General features: G+C 35.1%; 1 protein-coding gene across 12 annotated transcripts in view; it reads left to right on the top strand.

The window, feature by feature from the left end:
* The window catches only part of ZEB1 (zinc finger E-box binding homeobox 1), a 93,501-nt gene extending 79,261 nt beyond the window's left edge, over nt 1–14,240 (top strand). For all 12 annotated transcript variants that reach the window (XM_026672204.2, XM_026672202.2, XM_087946306.1 and 9 more), the window contains 4 exons: nt 4,883–4,988; nt 5,926–7,727; nt 10,292–10,472; nt 11,807–14,240. In XM_026672204.2, coding sequence (XP_026527989.1) covers nt 4,883–4,988; nt 5,926–7,727; nt 10,292–10,472; nt 11,807–12,333 — 2,616 coding nt within the window. In that variant the 3' untranslated portion in view covers nt 12,334–14,240. The remainder of the gene's footprint in view (nt 1–4,882; nt 4,989–5,925; nt 7,728–10,291; nt 10,473–11,806) is intronic.
* Nucleotides 14,241–21,001: the final 6,761 nt, after the last annotated feature.

The following is a 21,001-nucleotide window of genomic DNA, read 5'->3' as shown; positions in this document are numbered from 1 at the left end:
GCTTATCTTGGACTTTGCTTAAACGTTTATGGGAAGTAAAACCTACATTTACTGTACAGTGTATCTGTGTGCTGTGTGTATGTGTTATTCTTCACTACTCTCAGTACGTCTCCCTGTATGTGCTCATTCTCCTAACGGGGAATTACCTCAACAGTTATCACTGCTACTATGGGGCTAAAATGACCACCAAGATCTTATCCAAAAGGAAAAAGACCTCCTAACAATAGAAACAAATAATGGGCATATTGTAATGTACTGAGACCAGTGCTAGAATAATTGTTAACTTGGGAACATTCTTAATATGTGCAACATTACAAAGAATGCTAAATTTTGTGCTGCTGTGATACTTTCTACTTCTTTGTCTACTATGATAATACTATAAATCCAGCTGTAGAAAATATGGAGAAAATACTTTCACTGTTCATTCAATAAGACATGAAACAAGGAAGAAAGCATGTTTGAATAATATAGTGTTTCAGAGTAAGACTGTAAAAATCTTGTCAAAATGCACATTTGTCAAAGCATTTAGATTATAAAACTTGACACTAAACCTGAAAGCTTCCTTTTTCCATTGGATCAGTGACTTGCTTTATTTGAATTCACTTCATGCAAATTTTCAGGGAATATATTTCTAGCATAAAACAAGGCAAATATATATTCTGCCACTTCCCATAACTTTAAATATTACATTTTGTATTTACTTATTGATGAAACATTTTGGAACAATTATTTCATGTTCCATTTGAATTTTATTTTTCAGTTAGAAGTTTATATTCTGTAAAGCCGAAATAATACGTTCTACTTCATACACTGAAAACTGCAAGATGAAGAATAGTTAGATTATGACTATTATGGCCTCTAGTATTGCTTGTAATTATGAATATAGAATTTCAAAGATCTTGTTACAGAAGTCCAATGACCTGTATGTATTTCATAATTGCTCTGAACTATTAGCTTTTAGAAGGGAAATGTCCCCTAAAGAGGCTTTTCCTCTTAAAATATGACTATTTTAATAAAAAGATAAAATGTTGAATAAATTTATATAATTTATATAGTGTGCATAAATTTATATAATCTGAATAACATTGTATATTGTTTCTATAATAATACTTTAACAGAGCATGTCTAAAATGCAATACATGCACATGGCATGGCTTTCTCCATACTGGTGGGGGGATAGGTATGGAAAGGGCAAGAAAAGAGCAAAGTGGCTGATGATTTAGTGACTTGTCTCTACTTCATTGACACTTCCCATTGGTTTGCTGGCTGTGTAGGCTAGTTAGAAGTTCAAGGGGGATTATAGTCCATAAATGGGCCTGATCAGGACCTGAGATATTAGTATGCAGGTCTTTATAAAGTCAGCTATGGTAGCGATTGTTGATTTGGAAGCCTTGAGTGCTAGAGATATAGGATAAAAATTTATGCTATAGGTGTGTTATTATAACCAATCTCAATAAAAAATAGTTTTAGCATTTCTGTGAAATTGATTTCCTGATCTAGCCCATCTGAAACAGATCTGCAATAAAGCCAGTGTATGACTCAGATCGGTCCAATGCAATAGTCCAGGCAGACCTACTGTGGCCCTGTACCACATGCAGCCATCAAAGCTTTCATTAGTAGATTTTTGGACGACAGGGTACCTCTAGCTATTCACCACTATCTGTCTGGCCAAATGGTTAGACTCTGAACACTAGTCAGCCTTCCCACCATCCATGTATGCTCCAAGATGAAGTCACTTCCAGAAACCACATTTGTATGCATTCACCCCAACCTTCTTTCCTCCTTCATTACTGTACACCTCACTACACTTTTATACTTACATTGCCCCATTTAATCCAGTGAATCTTACACCCTAGTTTTCCTATACTACATCCTACAAACTGCAAAACTTTCTTCCATGTTCCTTCATCTATCCATCTTTCCTGCTCCAACCTCACACTCTTCATTTTTTCCTAAATTCACAGCTTCAGTGATCTTATTCATTCTACCACATCTTCCCCCTTGAGTATCTGGACCCCGCCTTGCCCAAATTCCTGATTTCTCAAAATCAATTGGTGATCCAATATACCTTCTTTATTTCTTTCCCTATTTAGCACCAGTATCTAAAGCTTCTGTCTTCCTGTTCCATTTCACTGCTTCACATTCTTCTACCTTACTGTAGCCTTGCCACTCTCCCTCAATGTCCTTTACTCAAATCCTAACCAAGACTGGAAGAACCAAACGCCCAGCTTCACAGGTAGAGTTATTCAAAATATGATCCATAGTTTGAAACCATCAGATGGATTGACAAATTTCATTCAAGGGAATAACTAATCAGTTAATATATCATATCAATTTGAACTTTTACACAATGTTACATTAACTAGGTAACTACACATTAACTAGGTTAATTAAAATTTTCTGAAAAATAAGAATAACTACTATAACCAACATTTAGTTATTCACATTATTCCCCTTTATGAATGCACTCTGTTTCTGAATACTGACATGAATTGAACAGCTTTTATTTATGTAGTACTCCATTACTTCTGTTCCACAAATAGATTTTTTTAGTATATCCTGCAGTTGGAATGTAATTAATTGCCATACACTGGAAAATAAAACTGCATCCAATGCTTAGACAGAATTTCATGCAGTCCTTCATTCTAAATACAATCAGACCATAAAAATGCTTATCTGATCCTTGGGGATCTTTGAATTTGGACAAATGCTAAGTTTATTGATTCAGATAATAATGAACTATTGAGCTGGAAAGCCACTTGATGCATAATGGTTGTTATTTTTTTCAGACATTAAGAATCAAGATAGTTTATGAAATAATTCTTAGAATACAATGAATTTAGTTAAATACAGTTCAATATATTTAAAGTAATGTCTTGAAGCAGATGATCATTACATTTTCACACGATAATAAAAAGTATGTTTGATATCAATATTTATATTCATATGAATCAGTTAGCATACATACAAATATAGGGGACATAATAAATCCAATCTAAAACTGAATACGAATGGTAGAATTATTTTTAGCTTTACCTGTCAAAGTATGCTGAGAAATCATTTTAGATATTCTATGGGAGATAAATTAGGAAGGCTCTTGCTTAATAGCTGTAATCAATCAATTGTTGCTAATTTTTGAAGAGATCTTTATTAATCTGTAGTACACTTTCTAATACGCCATGTTGATCTGTACCCCAGAATGTTTAGAACAGATAAGAATCATGGAGACCTTAAATCAGACAATGCAGAAATGAGAAACCATGAAAAATTTAGTAATATTATTACCAGTATACATATCTAGTGAATTGAGGGAGAAAGCTAAGATTTGTAAAACTAATTTGCACTATAGAATCTGTTTTATTTCATGGGCTGCAATCTAAGCTGGTAGAGTTGTTCTCACATGCATTGTGTTTTTGGAAAATCCTGGTTTAATGGAGCAGCTTCTGAACGGAGGACTTAGATCATCCTCTTAATAATCATCCTCTGTTTCTTTTTCCTTTAAAAAAAATGTTCAGTGTTATTGATGTACCACAGATTTCAATTCTTAATGAGGTAGTGGTCCTGGTTCTGGTAAAGGGATTGCCATTTAATCTCCTGGTAAATCAGTGGCAGAGAGGACTTTTCTCAAGTGAAGTAGCTGATGGCCTCTCTAGCCAACATGTCCCACAAGTTGTGGGGAAGGAATATTTTAGGACAGGGGTGTCAAACTCAATTTGAGGGCCATATCAGGGTTGTTTTTGACCTTGAGGGTCCAGGGTGGGTATGGCTAGGGTGGGCATGGCCAGCTCAATGTCACTCGTGTAGGGGGCGCCTGTGGTGGCCTGAGCACTCATCCAGTGAAAACAGGCGTCCAAGCTCCGTTTCAGCTGCAATGGTTTCCTGCAACCCTCTGCCATCAAAAACAGTGTGGGAGGCTGTGTGTGACCCTCCCAAGCTCCATTTTTGCGGGCAGGTCCTTCGCTATTTCCAGGGAGGCCCTGTGGGCCAGATCTAAGCAACCGCAGGCCAAATCCACCCCCTGGCCTTGAGTTTGACACCCCTATTTTAGGAGGAGGGTTTGGCAACTCCTGGGAGAACTAGCAGAACTACATAGCAAGACACCAAACTACTAGATTCCCTCTGTTCAAGTTTGTTTATGATCCTTACTGCCTGCAAGTCTTTTTTGGCATTCATGACATAAGGGAGACTTTAGCCTCATCTGCGTAATCTACTTTATGTAATAGCTTTTTAAAAAAACTTTTTCTATGTGAAAAACCTGTATTCTATATATTCCAAAAAGGTGCTTTTTAAAAATTACAGTAATTATAGTAACTATAAAATTATAGTAAAGTCACTTTAATGTTGTTTAGGAATATTGATTATTAAATTTTGAATTGTAGTAACTTTTGAATTAAGATTTATGTGCATTTATTTGGAGAAAAATTTGTGACTGGGAATATCTGTTACTGGACTATCTAGAATAGTCGGATGATGTGGATGCATAAAGGAATTCAAGGTCAAGAGTAAGAACAAGAAGCATGTAAATGGATAAATCAATTCCAATAATTAAAAATAATATTTCTATAATATTTATAATGTTTCTTTATTCAGATTCTATATAGATAACAGAATGTCTTATGGAATTTCCTAGGCATGTAAAATGGAAAAACCATCTCTGCCTGAAATTCAGATATAAGATAAAGTGAATTTTGTCGCTTGTTTATCTAATATGGCTCACCTGGTTTCTTTCTTGTTCTTTTTTCACAAGCAATATTCTCAATCATCTAATGATTTTTAACTCTGTTTAAAATTCACTGTATCTTATTATAAATAACAGATTTCGCACACATACAAACTTCATTATTCCTAGTCTTCTGATTCATTTTCATATTTTGTCTTACAGAGACATGTTACACAATCTAGTGGTAATCGAAAATTCAAGTGCACTGAATGTGGAAAAGCTTTCAAATATAAACATCACTTAAAGGAACACTTAAGAATCCACAGTGGTAAATATCCTGGTATTTTGTTTGTCTTGTACATATTTTTAACTTTTGTGCCATACATAAATTTTGTCTATTTTGAATATGATTTTTCAGTGAATAGTTAAAATAGAATAAAATTGTATAAATAAAATTAAATAGACAGTTGGTGTTCAAACAATATTGAAGTAGTTTAATCATATCACTTTATGGGTTAAGCTCTTATTGCTTTTACATTTAATAATTGAATTGAATCAAAATATATTGTCTGTGCATGGTCTATCTTATATTTATACTCTAATCTGCTTCAAGAAAAGTTTATTAATTCATAGAAATTTTATATACACCAGTTGTTTACCTTCTTGTACAAATAATTAGAATTACTCCATGTATAAGGATTTACATGATGTAAAATGCTTTGACATAATTTTCTTTCCAATGAGTTCTTTGCCTCCAGCACAGAATGAGCGCTATGCTATCTTTGTATCATTTGTTTTAGATATTAACATTTAAAATATTTTGATACATGTATACCATACTATATTAGTGGTTCAGTGGAACTACTGATATTCAAAAGGCCTGTATATAAATTTGTGTTTTTGGAAGCATTTTATGCAATATACATACGTATAAACACAAGAAATAGAGATCCTTTGCAGAAAAATTGGAAATACTTTTGTTATCAGTAGAAAGAAGGCGAACTGTGGATGTGTAAAGGGGTTGTGTTGCATCAATTACAAAGTTTGAATAACATTTCAATCAACCTATGTTAATTTTATATCTGGAAATCTGAAGGTGTTGCTATATAGGTATCAGGGAGAATAGAGGCTTCCTTCCTCATCTTGAATGCATCTTTTATTCATAGAACTATTTAAGTACCGTATTAATTTTGTAAATCCATCCTATAATTGTAAATAATATTTCTGCATTATAATGTTTCTTTTTTATATATGTATGTATCCAGGAGAGAAGCCATATGAATGCCCAAACTGCAAGAAACGTTTTTCCCATTCTGGTTCCTACAGCTCCCATATAAGCAGTAAGAAATGTATTGGGATGGTGCCTGTGAATGGCCGAGCACGATCAGGGATCAAGACATCTCAGTGCTCTTCTCCTTCTCTTTCTGCATCCCCGGGTAGCCCAACAAGACCACAAGTACGACAAAAGATAGAAAATAAGCCCTTACAAGAACAGCTCCCTGTAAACCAAATTAAAACTGAACCTGTGGATTATGAATTCAAACCTATAGTGGTTGCATCAGGAATCAACTGTTCAGCCCCTTTGCAAAATGGGGTATTTAGTGGTGGTAGCCCATTACAGGCAACCAGTTCTACTCAGGGCGTGGTGCAAGCTGTTGTTTTGCCAACTGTTGGTCTGGTATCTCCAATAAGCATCAACTTAAGTGACATTCAAAATGTACTTAAAGTTGCAGTCGATGGTAATGTAATAAGGCAAGTATTGGAGAATAGTCACACCAATCTTACATCCAAAGAACAAGAAACAATCAACACTGCACCCTTACAACAAGCTGGACATTCCCTTATTTCAGCTATCAGTCTTCCTTTGGTTGATCAAGATGGGACAACCAAAATTATTATTAATTATAGTTTGGAGCAACCTAGCCCTCTTCAGGTTGTACCACAGAATCTGAAAAAAGAAAACTCTGCCCCAAATAACAACTGCAAGACTGAGAAACTACCAGAAGATCTCAGAGTGAAGTCTGAAAAAGAAAGAAGTTTTGAAAGAGAAACCAATGATAGCACTTGCCTTTTTCATGATGACTGTCCAGATGAACCTAATGCACTTCAAGAATCAAAGCACTATGATATCAAAAATTCCTCTCAGCCACCTCAGTTTAGTGGTGCAGAAGTTGAGAAGTCTGAATCCTCTGCTGTATCAGAAGCAGGGGAGGTTAACCGGTCTCCTGGTAACTCTCCTTTAAGAAACCTTTTATCCCTCCTTAAAGCCTATCATGCGTTAAATGCACAACCAAGCTCAGATGAGCTCTCCAAAATTGCTGATTCAGTCAGTTTGCCATTGGATGTTGTTAAAAAGTGGTTTGAAAAAATGCAAGCTGGCCAGATTTCTTTACCATTACCTGACCCGCCTTCCCCTGAACCTAACAAATTAAAAACCTCTGTTAATAATGATGATGACATTGAACCTACAGCTGAAAATGAATACCAGGACAGCCAATCTAATGCTGTAAGTCCTTTTAAAACCAGTAAACCACAGACTATATCAACAGAATCAGCTCACAATGGCTCGCAGCATAACACACCACCCCCGTCACCTCTTAACCTCTCTTCATCTAGAAATGCACAGGGTTTCTTGTATCTTGACGAGAGTGCCCAGGAAGAGCCACAGATAGAACCTCTTGATCTTTCATTACCAAAGCAACATGGAGAATCATTGGAACGATCCACTAGTGTTTACCAGAACAGTGCATATTCTGTTCAGGAAGAACCTTTGAACTTAACTTGTGCAAAAAAAGAACCACAAAAAGAGAGCAGTATTACAGACTCAGAACCAGTTGTAAATGTAATCCCACCAAGTGCCAATCCCATTAATATTACTATTCCTACAGTTACTGCCCAGCTACCTACAATTGTTGCCATTGCTGACCAGAACAGTGTTCCATGCTTAAGAGCTCTTGCTGCCAATAAGCAAACCATTCTTATCCCACAGGTAGCTTATACTTATTCAACCACAGTTAACCCTACAGTTCAAGAAACACCAAAACCGATGCAGGCCAATGGAAATCAGGTACCTAAATTTATACCCATTTATATCTGAATATTTCAGTACATTAGCAATGTTATCAAAAAATACCAGATATCATATGGAAAATGTATTTTTTTAATTTTGCTAATATTATATGCTACTTTCAGTGATTACACGTGGCTGATACAGTTCAAAACATTTTTTTACTTCTTGTGTAAGTACTTTATACTGAATACTGTATAAACAAAGATGTTTCGTAACACTTCCTGGATGTTCTTTAATTATATCACATAGCCTACAACCAAGACTGGACAGCTCAAAGCAAAACTTCGTGAGTGGTGTTGCCATTGTTTCGGTCTTCTCTATGAACATGACTAAACTGCAATGTTTAATAGTGTAATACACATGTCTAGCATGCACTTTTACATTATAATATATTTCTGAAAGATATAAATAAAATTTTGAAGATGCATGCTATTATTTTTGAATCTATGAAAGGGATAGACAAGTTAATATGTCAAATATTTTTGAAGATGGATATTTTAAAAAAGTATTGCTTATTTGATCTATTGGAACAAATGATTGAAAAATGTTTCCATTTGAATAGTTGCAGTATATTAACACTTTTTGGATACTGCAATAATCCTTTAGTAGCTGTTTTAGTCTACCTAGAGTTCTGTCATTCATCTCCCCCTTTGTTGCTTCAGTTCTTATATGCACCATGTATTTCCCTTTAATATTTTTCAGAATGCCTCATTATAGAACATTAAAAAATATTCATGAAGTTTTCACAGTAGGCATAGCATTCTGATTTTATCCACAACAGTCTTCTTTTCTTACCAATCTGATTTTATCCACATTGTCTTCTTTTCTTACCAATCAGATTTTTTAAAATGTCAATAAGGCTGAATTAAATCAAATGTAGGGGGCATTAAATGTAATTGTGTCAAATGGGATATGACAAGATATTTGGTAAGATGTGTCCTAGACATGCCAATAGGGAGTAAGTTGGTGAAGTCTCAATTAATATGCTTTCCCTCCCTCTCCCCATCTTTTAGGCTGACTTATGGGTACAGTTAACATGAAATCTCTATAGTTTCATTTCTAGAGAGAAATCTGTGCCCTTTCAAATGCTGAGAACTAAATTGGCTTGCTATCTCAGGTCAATGGAAATTTGGGTCCACCTGTTTCTCCAGTCTGTTCTGCTATATAAAAATAAAGCAGATATAGTCTATGCAGAAGCCACCTCAGAACACTCGTCTTGCTAAAGGCAAACAGAGAAGTGTCTATTTCCATATAATGGTTCCATATAATGGAGTGATGTTATTAGTAATCTTACAAATTCATGGCCTTTTCTAAGTACATGGAGCTGTTGTCTCTTGCTCTTCATGTATACATGTGAAACATTCCTAATGACTTTATATTTCACATTTTACTGATTGGGAAATTCTTAATGGCATAGCAAAATTAGTCAGATTTTCCACCCATCCAGACATAGTGCAACTATACTTATGTAATTGATGCAAATCTAAATGTAAACTTAATTCCTAAGAAAAATTCACTTTGTAAATTGCTATGGTCATATTATTTTAAAAACTGTCACAAAGTTCTTTTTAAGCTTGTTGGTATTATCAGAACAATCAAAATTGGTTCTGGCAAAATGATTGCTAAGTAGCTTGGTAGCTAAGCAAACCATGGGAAGCTACAAAAATATTTGGTTTAGCCAAAGTTCTCTAAACCATCTCATTTAGATGAAGTTCTGTTGTTCAGCAGCACTAGTATTAATCTTACTGTGGTATCAGAGGTGATATTCAACAGGTTCTGACCAGTTCTAGAGAACTAGTAGTGGAAATTTTGAGTAGTTTGGAGAACTGGTAAATACCACCCTGCCCCCATCTATTCTCTGCCTCCCAAGTCCCAGCTGATTGGCTGGGTCTTCTTTTGTTGCCCTGCACAGAGAATGGAGCTGAAAAACAGGTAAGTGGGGTGGATAGGGAATGGGGATTTTACAGTATCCGTCCCCTGGAGTGGGGTGGGAATGGAGATTTTACATTATCCACCCCCTGCCATGCTCACCAAGCCACACCCACAGAACCGGTAGTAAAAAAAATTGAATGCCACCACTACGTGGTATGTATTGTCAGACCAAATTTGAACATAATTGCACCTATTGTTGGGGGGAAATTATTCCCTTTATCACCATAATATTTGTGAATAATCATTTAAAATGGAATTACTACATGAGTACTACCTGTCATACTAGTGATCTTTATAGCATATATATTATGAATGTTTACAAGATATTAATGAAACTGCCTTTAGCATTTTTCAATTTACATATATTTTTCTTATAAAACCTTTATTTTACACTAGTATTCCCTAGATTAACCAAGAGTGTCTACTGGGCTAGTCTTAAACATAAATATCTCTCATTCTAAGATTCATGATCTTCCAGCTATTAACAGAACAGTATTTATGGATATGTCACAATTGAGATGAAATGAGTTACCAAAGTGCAGTAAACATTGCTTCTGCTTTTTATTATATAGTCTATTATCAATATTATATTTTAACAGATTAAGAATTCTATCCCTTGATTTTTTTAGGATGAAAGACAAGACACTAGCTCAGAAGGAATATCAAATGTAGAGGATCAAAACGATTCTGATTCTACCCCACCGAAGAAGAAGATGAGAAAAACAGAAAGTGGAATGTATGCATGTGATTTGTGTGATAAAATATTCCAGAAGAGTAGCTCACTTTTAAGGCATAAATATGAGCATACAGGTATGTGAACACAAAATGAAGTGACCACAATTTTTAATTCAGAACTTTACCAGATACACAGTGGTATTGATAATAAATAGATTCAGAGGATTGCAAGCACATTTTCCTTGCTAGTCTGAAACATTTTTGAAAACTGGAACAAATTGTAACTAATTCATTTATTTAAATTATACTTTAGAGATAGAATATTGCAAATACTTTCTCTGTTAAGGAAGCTAAAAGGGAAGTAACTTTTGAGCTGTTTTAGATAATTGAGATGTGATTTGGATATCTACATTGTGGTTCACATGTCAGACCCATTCACATCTAGAGCAAGGAAAGGATTAGGAAAATGAGCTAAAAATGTCAGAAGAAACAAAACAAAGTGAAAAAGTAAGTTCTCGCTAAACTTCCTTTTGTAAAAGATGGATCATGGCGCAACTCTAGTTTATGTTTGAATCCTGCACAGGAATAAAATATGTAGTGTAATTTCCAGTTACATATTAGATATTAGCACAGATTTTATCAATTATTCCCAATAATTCATTTATGTATTTAATTAAATTGTTATGCTGCCCATCTCCCCTATAAGATAACTCTGTGCGACTTAAAGATAAATAAAAAGACAAATAGAAAAATAATTAAAATATTAAAACCATGCACATTAAATTTTTTAAACTATACAAAAAGTAGACTGAGGAGCGTATCATGGGGATGAAGTTTATGCCAATAATAATTATAAGAGATTATTTGTCAGCTATTTATATTTTTTAAAGACATGGAATCCTTAACTTACTAAGTCTGTAGACTTGTCTGAAAACAGAGTCAATTTATATTAGAAGAAGTTATATTAAAAGATTGCTAACAATTGTTTGATTTTATGAACTAATATTTTCCATCATTATTACTATCTCCATCTCGCTATTAAGATGCCATAAAATGCCATTAATTTTCCACTTTAAAAACCCATGCTTTTTTCCTTAGGAATTATATATCTGTTTATATAATATATGCACCCTCTCACAGATCCTTATTTAGAATTTTTGGAAAGCTTAAGAGCCTGCAAATCTTAGTGTGGTACCTATGATACTATGATAGAATTACAAATGACCAACTCCTATTTACAATCTATAAGAACAAATCCAACAATTCTCACTCTCTCCTGTTGTTTGTGATGAGAAGTCAGAAAGAGGCCTCTTGTAATGATGGTTGAGAATGGGACCCTACTTTTGACTCCGATGAACTAATTTTTGTTTGAGGTTCCCTTAAAAAAAATCAGCAGTGTAGGTGCAATGAGTAAGTCCCCATTCAAGCAAAATATACTCCAGGGAAATAATTTCATTTTTATTTTTCAGGTAAAAGACCTCATGAGTGCGGAATCTGCAAAAAGGCATTTAAACATAAGCATCATTTAATTGAACATATGCGACTGCACTCTGGAGAGAAGCCCTATCAGTGTGACAAATGTGGCAAACGCTTTTCTCACTCGGGGTCTTACTCTCAGCACATGAATCACCGCTACTCCTATTGTAAAAGGGAAGCTGAGGAACGTGACAGCACAGAACTGGAAGGAGCCACACAGGAGCACCTGGGGAATGAGCATGCAGGGGCCAGAGCTTCTCCCTCACAGCTTGACTTTGATGAGAGAGAAAGCTTCACAAGAGAGGAGGAAGACAGTGAAAAAGAGGAAGAAGATGAAGACAAAGAGATGGAAGAAAAAGAAAAAGAATGTGGAAAATCACAAGAAGAGGAGGAAGAGGAAGAAGACATAACTGAAGAAAGCATGAAGGATGAAGAAGCTGTAGATGAAGGAAACAGTATTAAACAAGAAGTTATATTAAAAGAGGAGCTAATGTCAGAGGCAGCAACAAATAAAGAGTAACAGATGAGATTTTATACACAAAGAAAGAATCTCAAGTAGTAATGAAAGTTGTTCTATACTCTACATGCTTTTTATGGAAGCACAGTAGTCTGTGCACTGTGATTCCTGTTCACTACTGTGTAACAAAAATTTAAAAAAACAGAAAATATAAAAAATATATATATCCAGGTGTGCCTGAATCTCAAATCTAGTAATTTTTCACAGTTTTCAAATTTAGAAACAAGTTTGTGACCTGAAACAGATTGGAAGAAAATGATGACTCTGGAAGCAAATAGGTTAACATGTTACAGGAAACATTTGGTATGTGTTGGACATCAATTTGTTACCATCAGTATTCTTTTTTTGTTTAATATTTTAATTGTACAATTGGGAGAGATTTTATTTTCTTTTTTTCTTTATCAGTGAAACAATTCTGCTAATTCCGCTTCAGTATTTTATTATATGTTTAAAATGTGAGAATTTCTGCACTACAGACTTCCCTTCAGCAGAAAGATATGACACAGTTCCAAACAGTGTTTGACTACCTTTGTAAATTCAGCTTAGAAGGTAGCAGTTTATAACATTTAGATGTTGTTAGTAGAACATGTTCTCATTTAAAGTGTATTGTTAGCCTTAAGGGAGCAGCTTATAGAAGGACTGAAGTTTACTCATGTGTTTGAAAATATAGTTTGAAAAGAAAGATTGTGGTGGGTTTCTGATTGCAGGGACTAACAGTGTTAATACTGGTGAGGACAGCCAAGTTGTCAAAATCAGTGTTTGTAATTGTGTCTGGAGTGTGTAGTAAAAAATATGAAGGATATGACATGAAGCTTTGAATCTCTTTTGGCCTTATGCAAGACCCTGTGTGCTGTAAGTGCCATTTCTCAGTATTTTTAAAGGCTTTCAGCAGCCTTTCTCCAATGTGTGGCCTACAATAACTAGCATTTGTTGATTTGTATTAAATTTCAGTAAACAAAATCATGGGACAAAAAAACCCAGCCATCAGAGAAGTAAAAGCACTGGTACATTTCATAATGTAATTCTTCACACTTAGTTGTTGCTTTTTCATTACTTATCTGGAGAATTTCTCTACAATAATTATGAAGGGAAATTTCTAATCTATTATATTGGCTCACTTTATTTCAGACAAATACATGATATATTATTGGGCTCATATTTTCCAAATGTTAGTTATTCTGGACCCCATTTATTGACAATGTTAGCTGATTTAACCTATCAGTATTATTTTCTTTCTTTTAGTTTTAGATCTGTGCAACGTTTTGTACTGTATGTTTTCAAATCTGGCAGTATTAATACCCTTCTTACTGACATATGTACCTTTAGGTTTAGAAAACTTTTATATTTATGTGTCTTATTTTTATATTTCTTTATTTATTACACAGTAGTGTATAATACAGTAGTTTGTATTAATACAATAATATATTTTAGTATGAAAATTTGGAAAGTTGATAAGATTTAAAGTAGAGAGGCAATTGGTTCTCTTGCATTGAGATTGATTTAACAGTGTTATGTTAACATTTATACTCGCCTTGGACTGTAGAAGAGGAGAATTAAAATGGAATGTATCAATTTACAACTGCAATCAATTCATTTCACCTTTTCCCAGTTTTTACTATAAAGCTCTTAAATTTTGAAATTCACTGTATGACTAAATAGCATGATGCTCTGCAGTTTTATTAACCTTACCATAAAACACTCATTTCTTTAAGGAAACCGAACTAGAGTAATCTTCTAAACAGTGTGGGAACAATGTTTAACATTTCTGTGCCAATTTGTTCCTGTATTCATATATGTGAGTTACAAACCTGAAGCTTCATTTTTTTTTTAAGTTCCTTGTTATATCATGGTCATTTTCTAGTTTTTTACCAGACTTCCCATCTCACAATAAAAAGCATCAATAAGCCTGATTTACTGTCATTCTTGTGGTAATGAATTTTATCCTTTGATATATTTGTATGGGATATCATTGAGGTTTTATCCAGACAATAATCACCGAATTCCTTTTCCCCTTATTGCTCTCAATGTACTCTCCTGCCTTATCTAGGGGCTACCATGTGTATGGAAAAGGTATTCTTCTAAGAAAAAAAGCCTCAGGTTTTTTCCTAATGAGAACATTTCCACTGAATTATACAAAAATAAGTGCATAATCAGCCAAGCTGGTTTATACCAGAGGAAATATGGTGTGTGTGCATATTGCTATAAATTAAAAAGAGAATAGTAGTGTATTATCTTATTTAAATAAGGTTATAAGGTTTTTTGAACTACATAAAAATAAAATGTTTTGAGTTTTAAACATTTTATTAGTTAGAGAATTTGCTACTAGTCATCCTGATTTTTGCCACCTTAGAATAACAAAGCTGTCCTATGCAGCATGCAGCTATGGATTGCTCATATTTTGAAATAATAAAAATTCCATAGATGCTGCAGAGATGGGATTCATGTTGCAAGGAATTCTGCAACCTCCAAAAACATATATTGGGTCCTTGATGCTCTCTGAATGTAGATGTTTTCTTGCAGATGTTTCGTTACCCAACTAGCTAAAATTTTCAATACTAGAAGGGAATGGGGTTTGGTCCCTGTTTATATACAAAGTTTCTTTCCCTATCAGTATTGGTGGGAATCTATTTGGTAGATTCTTGATTAGGCCGTTGTTTACAGTTTAATTGTTTGTCTGAGTATCTTTGACATATATAAACAGAAAGCAAACTTCACTCCCTTCTAGTAATTATATTACCTAGTTGGATAATGAAACATATGCAAGAAAAACAACCTAGCTCAGAGAACATCAAGGACCCCACATTCAATCCTGAGCTACAGATATTCTCTTCCATTGGAATGTATATTATCCTCTACTTGCTGACTTTGCATACTTCAGAAATTTTGTTAATTTCAAATGCTAAGAGTATTAAAAATGTATTAACATTAGTGATACATAAAAGTAGGCTCTACTGAGCTTGCCAGAAACATCACCATTCCAGAATTGTTCAGAGTTCAAAACTGTACTACTTCAGATATGAAGTAATTGCTTCAAACATAGTCAAAACAATCAGTGAGACCGAAACCACCGCTTTGAACTTACTTGAAATGGGGTGCTACGGTACATGTAAAAACTTCATAAGCTGTTTGCACACGGCTACTAAAATCATGGCACTCAAGAATCTATGCATCAATAATAATGGAAGTACATCAAAACATGGCTAACATTTCACTGTCTTGAAGGATACAATTAGCTAACCTGAACTAGAAGGGGACCTAATTATTAGAAAATATATATGCTATATAGTTGGAGTATCTGAGTTTTATGAGGCTATGTAGAGTAATAATTACAGGTCCCTGAAATTCAGGAAGTTACCCCATAGATGCCAGCCTAGATCATGCCAGATCTATCCACCCACACATTATATTATAGATGGAAACAGTCTTACTGAGAACAGACATGCCATATATCAAGAGCAGCCTGAGTCTATGATGTCCCAGAATTGGACCAATAGGGCTTAAGAGAGCCACACCAACCCTTGGTTTTCCTTTCCTGGAATGGCATATTAAGCCCCACTGTACTTTCCTAGTTTCAATAAAAACCCTCACTAGTCCGTTCCCAGAATCTCATCCTAGACATCTTTCCTCCACCATCTCATTGGACTTCACCATCTTTTTCACCAACATCAACTATTTTATGTATATCAGTGGGTACTTCTGAAGCATTCATTTATAACCGCTTATACATAATGAAAATGAAATTCAATGTAGAGAAAAGTAAAGTCCTACACTTAGGCAAGAAAAACCAAGTATACATACAGACTGGGTGAAACCAGGCTCAATAGCAGTAACTGTGAGAGGGATCTTGGAGTCTTAGTGGACAACAAGCTAAATATGAGCCAGCAGTGTGCAGCAGCCGCCAAAAAAGCTAATGCAATCCTAAATTGCATTAACAGAGGGATACAATCAAGATCAAGTGAGGTACTAATACCACTCTATAAAGCCTTAGTAAGACCACACCTAGAGTACTGCATCCAGTTTTGTTCACCACATTATAAAAAAGATGTTGAGACTAGAAAAAGTACAGAGAAGAGCAACCAGGATGATTAGGGGACTGGAGGCTAAAACATACAACAAACGAGTGCAGGAACTGGGCTTGGTTAGTCTAGTAAAGAGAAGGACCAGGGGAGACATGATAGCGGTCTTCCAATATTTGAGAGGCTGCCACAGGGAGGAAGGGGTCAAATTATTTTCTAAAGCTCCTGTAGGCCAGACAAGGAATAATGGATGGAAACTGAACAAGGAGATATTTAACCTGGAAATAAGGATAAACTTTCCGACAGTGAGAACAATCAACCAATGGAACAGCTTGCCCTAGGAGGTTGTGAGAGCGCCATCACTTGAGACTTTCAAGAAGAGATTGGACTCCCATCTGTCAGGGTCTCCTACTTGGGCGGGGGTGGGGTTGGACTAGATGACCTACAAGATACCTTCCAACTCTGATTATCTGTTATCTGTAATCCTCAACCACAACGGGCAATTGGGACTGGAATTTCTGACGCTGTGCAATGCAGCCATAAGGCACAATCAAAATCACTGTATTCCACTTGCCATTGTTAACAGCAATTAGGTGAGGCAACTTCCTGCCAGCTTCCTACAATCAAATCCATAGGACAGGACTGTCAAACTCCCAACCCACGGGCCAGATGCATCATGCACTGGCCACGCCCATACCTGTTTTAGCAAAGGGAAAAAGTCCTGATACCCATGCCATACGGAAACCAGCAGGAATTTGCAAGTTCCAGTTGATTAGTAAGCAGGCTGTCAGGCAGGTAAGCAGCTATTGCTGGGTGTGGGAAGCACAAGAGTATTTGCAAGAATTAGGAGGATACAAGGGGATGTGTGAAGGTTCAACAAGGAGATATGATGAACTGGTAGAAGATACGCTGATTGAAAGCAGACTTATTCCAATGACACGCAAACTTCCCTGCCAGCTTCCTGATTGATTTTCTAGAGAAGACTTCAGGGAATTTTGCAAACAGTGATTACGTGATCATAGGGCTTTGCAATGAGTCATGATTATGAGACAGTTGCCAAGTTCTCAGGTCATGATCATGCAACCATGGAACAACCAGAACTGATCATAACCACCATTCATTCAAAACCGTCATTACTTCAAATGGTTGAACAAATGATTGTAAGTCAAAGACTACATATAGTCACTCCCTCATCTGTATTTCCAGAACATAAAATATACAATCATTCTTCACTCTTGAGCACCAGTATCATAAAACTCTTCAGTCTGACATATCCATCAGACTACTAGTTTCTCATACCACTGCACTGCCAATGTACCAACACAAATCCAAGAGGAAGAAATTAACCTTTCATTTGTCCTATCCAGTTCAAACACAGCTTTTTATTCATCATGCCCATAGTCTCAGGGCCCAGTCCTGATGCTTGGTTGTTCCAAATTCTGATTTCTGGTGCACTGGTCTCCGTAGCAGCCTTTCCAATTCACTCAAATCCCTCGCTTTCATTTTACTTCAGTTGATTTTTGCCACACTTTCCAAGATTCCATTTCCATATCATTGCCTTTGCTTCCACCTCTCTTTCCTGGGGACCACAATATTGGCTTGAATGTAAGCTATTCTGCCTCATCATCTCTTCAGTAATACTCACCTGTGCTATAACGGTGGCCTCCTCATTGCTTCATTGTCCTATGACAGACCAGCAGCCTGGTAAATTATTTTCAGGAGCAAAGCAGAATCTTAGTATAATTCACCTTCCTCCCATTCTCCTCCTCCTCCTCCTCCTCCTCCTCCTCCTCCCCGTCCTCCCCCTCCTCCTGTAAATACAACAAACTGTTCCAAAAACTTCAACTTACTTTTCCTAACATCTTTCTTAATCTATCCAAATTTTTTACAATTGTTCTAAATCAACCAAAGCAATTCAAGCTCAGCAAACATTAAACATTTAGGCTCCTTTTTTTTTTTTAGACAAATGCTATTGGGATTTAAATACTCCTTGTAAGCGTTTTCTTTTTTTCTCCTAAAAATTCTTCTTGGTTGCTTTATTATTTTTTAAGGGATGAAGAAAAGAACAATCGTTAAACTTCTCTAATTAAATTGTCCTATTCCACTCTCATTCACTAACTCTAAATCTGGATTTACTGGTGCTTTGGTGTTATGCCTAACATCAAACTACTGGTATTAGAATAATTTTCCTACAGAAAAGCACTGGTTTAGAATTCATCTAGTAACCCTGAAGGGCACCAACAAGAGAAGCTATATTCAATTATCAATAGTGAATATTTTTCCATTTTTATCTTCATCCCAAGAAGACTATATTAAGTTTCTTAAATGGCATTTTAACATTCAGATAGTCCTCTATTTACAACCAAAACTGAATCCAATTTTGCTAAGCAAGACAGTTATTTTGCCCCATTTTACGACCTTTCTTGCTACAGTTGTTAAGTGAATCACTGTAGTTGTTAAGTTAGTAACACAGTTATCAAGTAAACCTGGCTTCCACATTGACTTCATTTGTAAGAAGATTGCGAAGCATGATCACATGCCCAGTGGATTGCAACTGTCTTAAAAACATGCCAGTTGCCAAGCATGTGAATTTTGATGTGTGCAATGATCATAAGTGTGAAAAATTGTCATAAGTCACTTTTTTCAGTGCTGTTGTAACTTTGAATGATCATTAACAAACTGTTGTAAGTCGAGAACTATCTGTAATGGTTTTAATTGCACTAAGCAACATAGTTATTAGGAAAATAAGGTTTACAACAGAAGAATGTTGAAGTAATAAAATAAGATCTAATTATATGGTATTTTCTCAAAGAGAAAAATATTAACAAGGTTTGATAGAGTGACAGATTAATATATAATGAAAAGTTTCTATCATCTCTAATTTGTCTTACATGAAAAAGTAAGTAAACCCTATTTGATTTGACACTTTTCAATATTTGGTCCAATAATACCAAGTAAAATTAAAATATTAAAAAATCATTTTTTTTCCTCATTGCATTAATTTGGTTATAGTAACTTTCTTGGTAGGTAGGTATGTTGATAATTAAATTTAAGAACATATCATCCTAAGTGAGGTTACATTTATGCAAAGGTTTATTCCAATCTTGGAGGTTGCAATGATTTGTTCCTGATACACAGAACTATATGAAGAATATTAATAACTAACAGTTTAATCACACCGGCCATTTTTCATATATTTTCATTTACAAGTGTATGGACATTTTATCCAATCTGAAAGTTCAAAGGAAAAAAAAGAAGGAAAATTAATGATAGAATGTTTAGGAGATGAAAATCAGCCTCCATACCAGAGGTGGTATTCAGTAGATTCTGACCACTTCTGGAGAACCGGCAGTGGAAATTTTGAGTAGTTCAGAGAACTGGCAAATACGACCTCTGACGGGAGATTTTACAGTGTCCTTCCCCTACCATGGCCACCAAGCTACGCCCACAGAACCGGTAGTAAAAAAAATTGAATCCCACCACTGCTCCATACAGCCATTTTTCATTGTTTCAAAAATACTCCCTGGCTTAAACTTAAGACAAGGTTCCAAAGAAACAGAATTGTAGAGAACAAAAAAGAGATGATAATTGCGTTTTGGTATTAAAAATTAATTGCACAGAGGAAATAGTTAAGCTGTCATCATTTATTTGAGAGTGATAGCTTTGATATCCCAAAGGTACTTTTTGAAAAGGCAACTAGACTTTGTTTTTCCTTTCATTGCTTAGCATTGAAAAATGTTCACCTCTCATCCAAGAAGTTTCTTCAGTTCTAAAGAAAAGCGACATGTCTTCAAGAAAAAACAAAGTCCAGTTGCCTTTTGAAAAAAGCACTTTTGGGACAATCATGATTCTGACTGAGAATCTCCACAGACAGATAATTTTGATGTTTTCCCACCCATACTTAAAAAGTAACATGCAATAACTATTTCTCTTTATCAGTTTTAGATGATTAGAAAATGCACAGTCCAGATTCTTAACTACTATACCATTTATCTTGGCAAAATAAAATATATATTTTATGTTTTACTATCACTACAGGTTTCCAAACACATTGGGTGCAGCTCTATTGAGACATCGTGTGTAGGAAATGTTTAAATATACAGATGCAACTCAGAACCATTTGTTTAGTGAACATTCAAAGTTACAACAGACTGAAAATAATGACTTACAACTGATCTTTGAACTTATTACTGTCATAGCATTCCCATGGTCACCTGATCAAAATTCAGAACATTTGGCAACTGGCATGTATTTTGACCAGTTGCAACATCCAGGATCATGTGATTGCCATGTGCAACCTTTCCAACTTTCTTCCGACAAACAAAGTAAATGGGGGAAGCCTGCTCAATAATTGCAATGATTTACTTAAAATCTGCAGTGATTCGCTCAACAACTATGGGTGTGATATACTTCACAAACGCCTTCCTTAGCAATGAAAATTTTTAGTTCCAATTGTAGTTGTAAATCACAGACTAACTATTTCAAGGATTGAATTTTTAAAAAGAGTTTTTAATAAAAAATGATTTTGTTTTATTAAAAACAAAAACAATGATAGGTATTATTTTTAAATAATACCAACATTTCCCACCAAAATCAAGTTTACAATCTTTTGACTAATAACTCTTTCATATTATGGTTTATGCCAGTGCTATAAT

The sequence above is a fragment of the Notechis scutatus genome, chromosome Z, assembly GCF_049901735.1.
Source record: "Notechis scutatus isolate UNSWTSFEM ecotype Mainland chromosome Z, rNotScu1.2, whole genome shotgun sequence".
Classification (NCBI taxonomy): domain Eukaryota; kingdom Metazoa; phylum Chordata; class Lepidosauria; order Squamata; family Elapidae; genus Notechis; species Notechis scutatus.
Note: the sequence above shows the minus strand (reverse complement) of the source record. Positions and strands in the feature narration are given on the sequence as shown.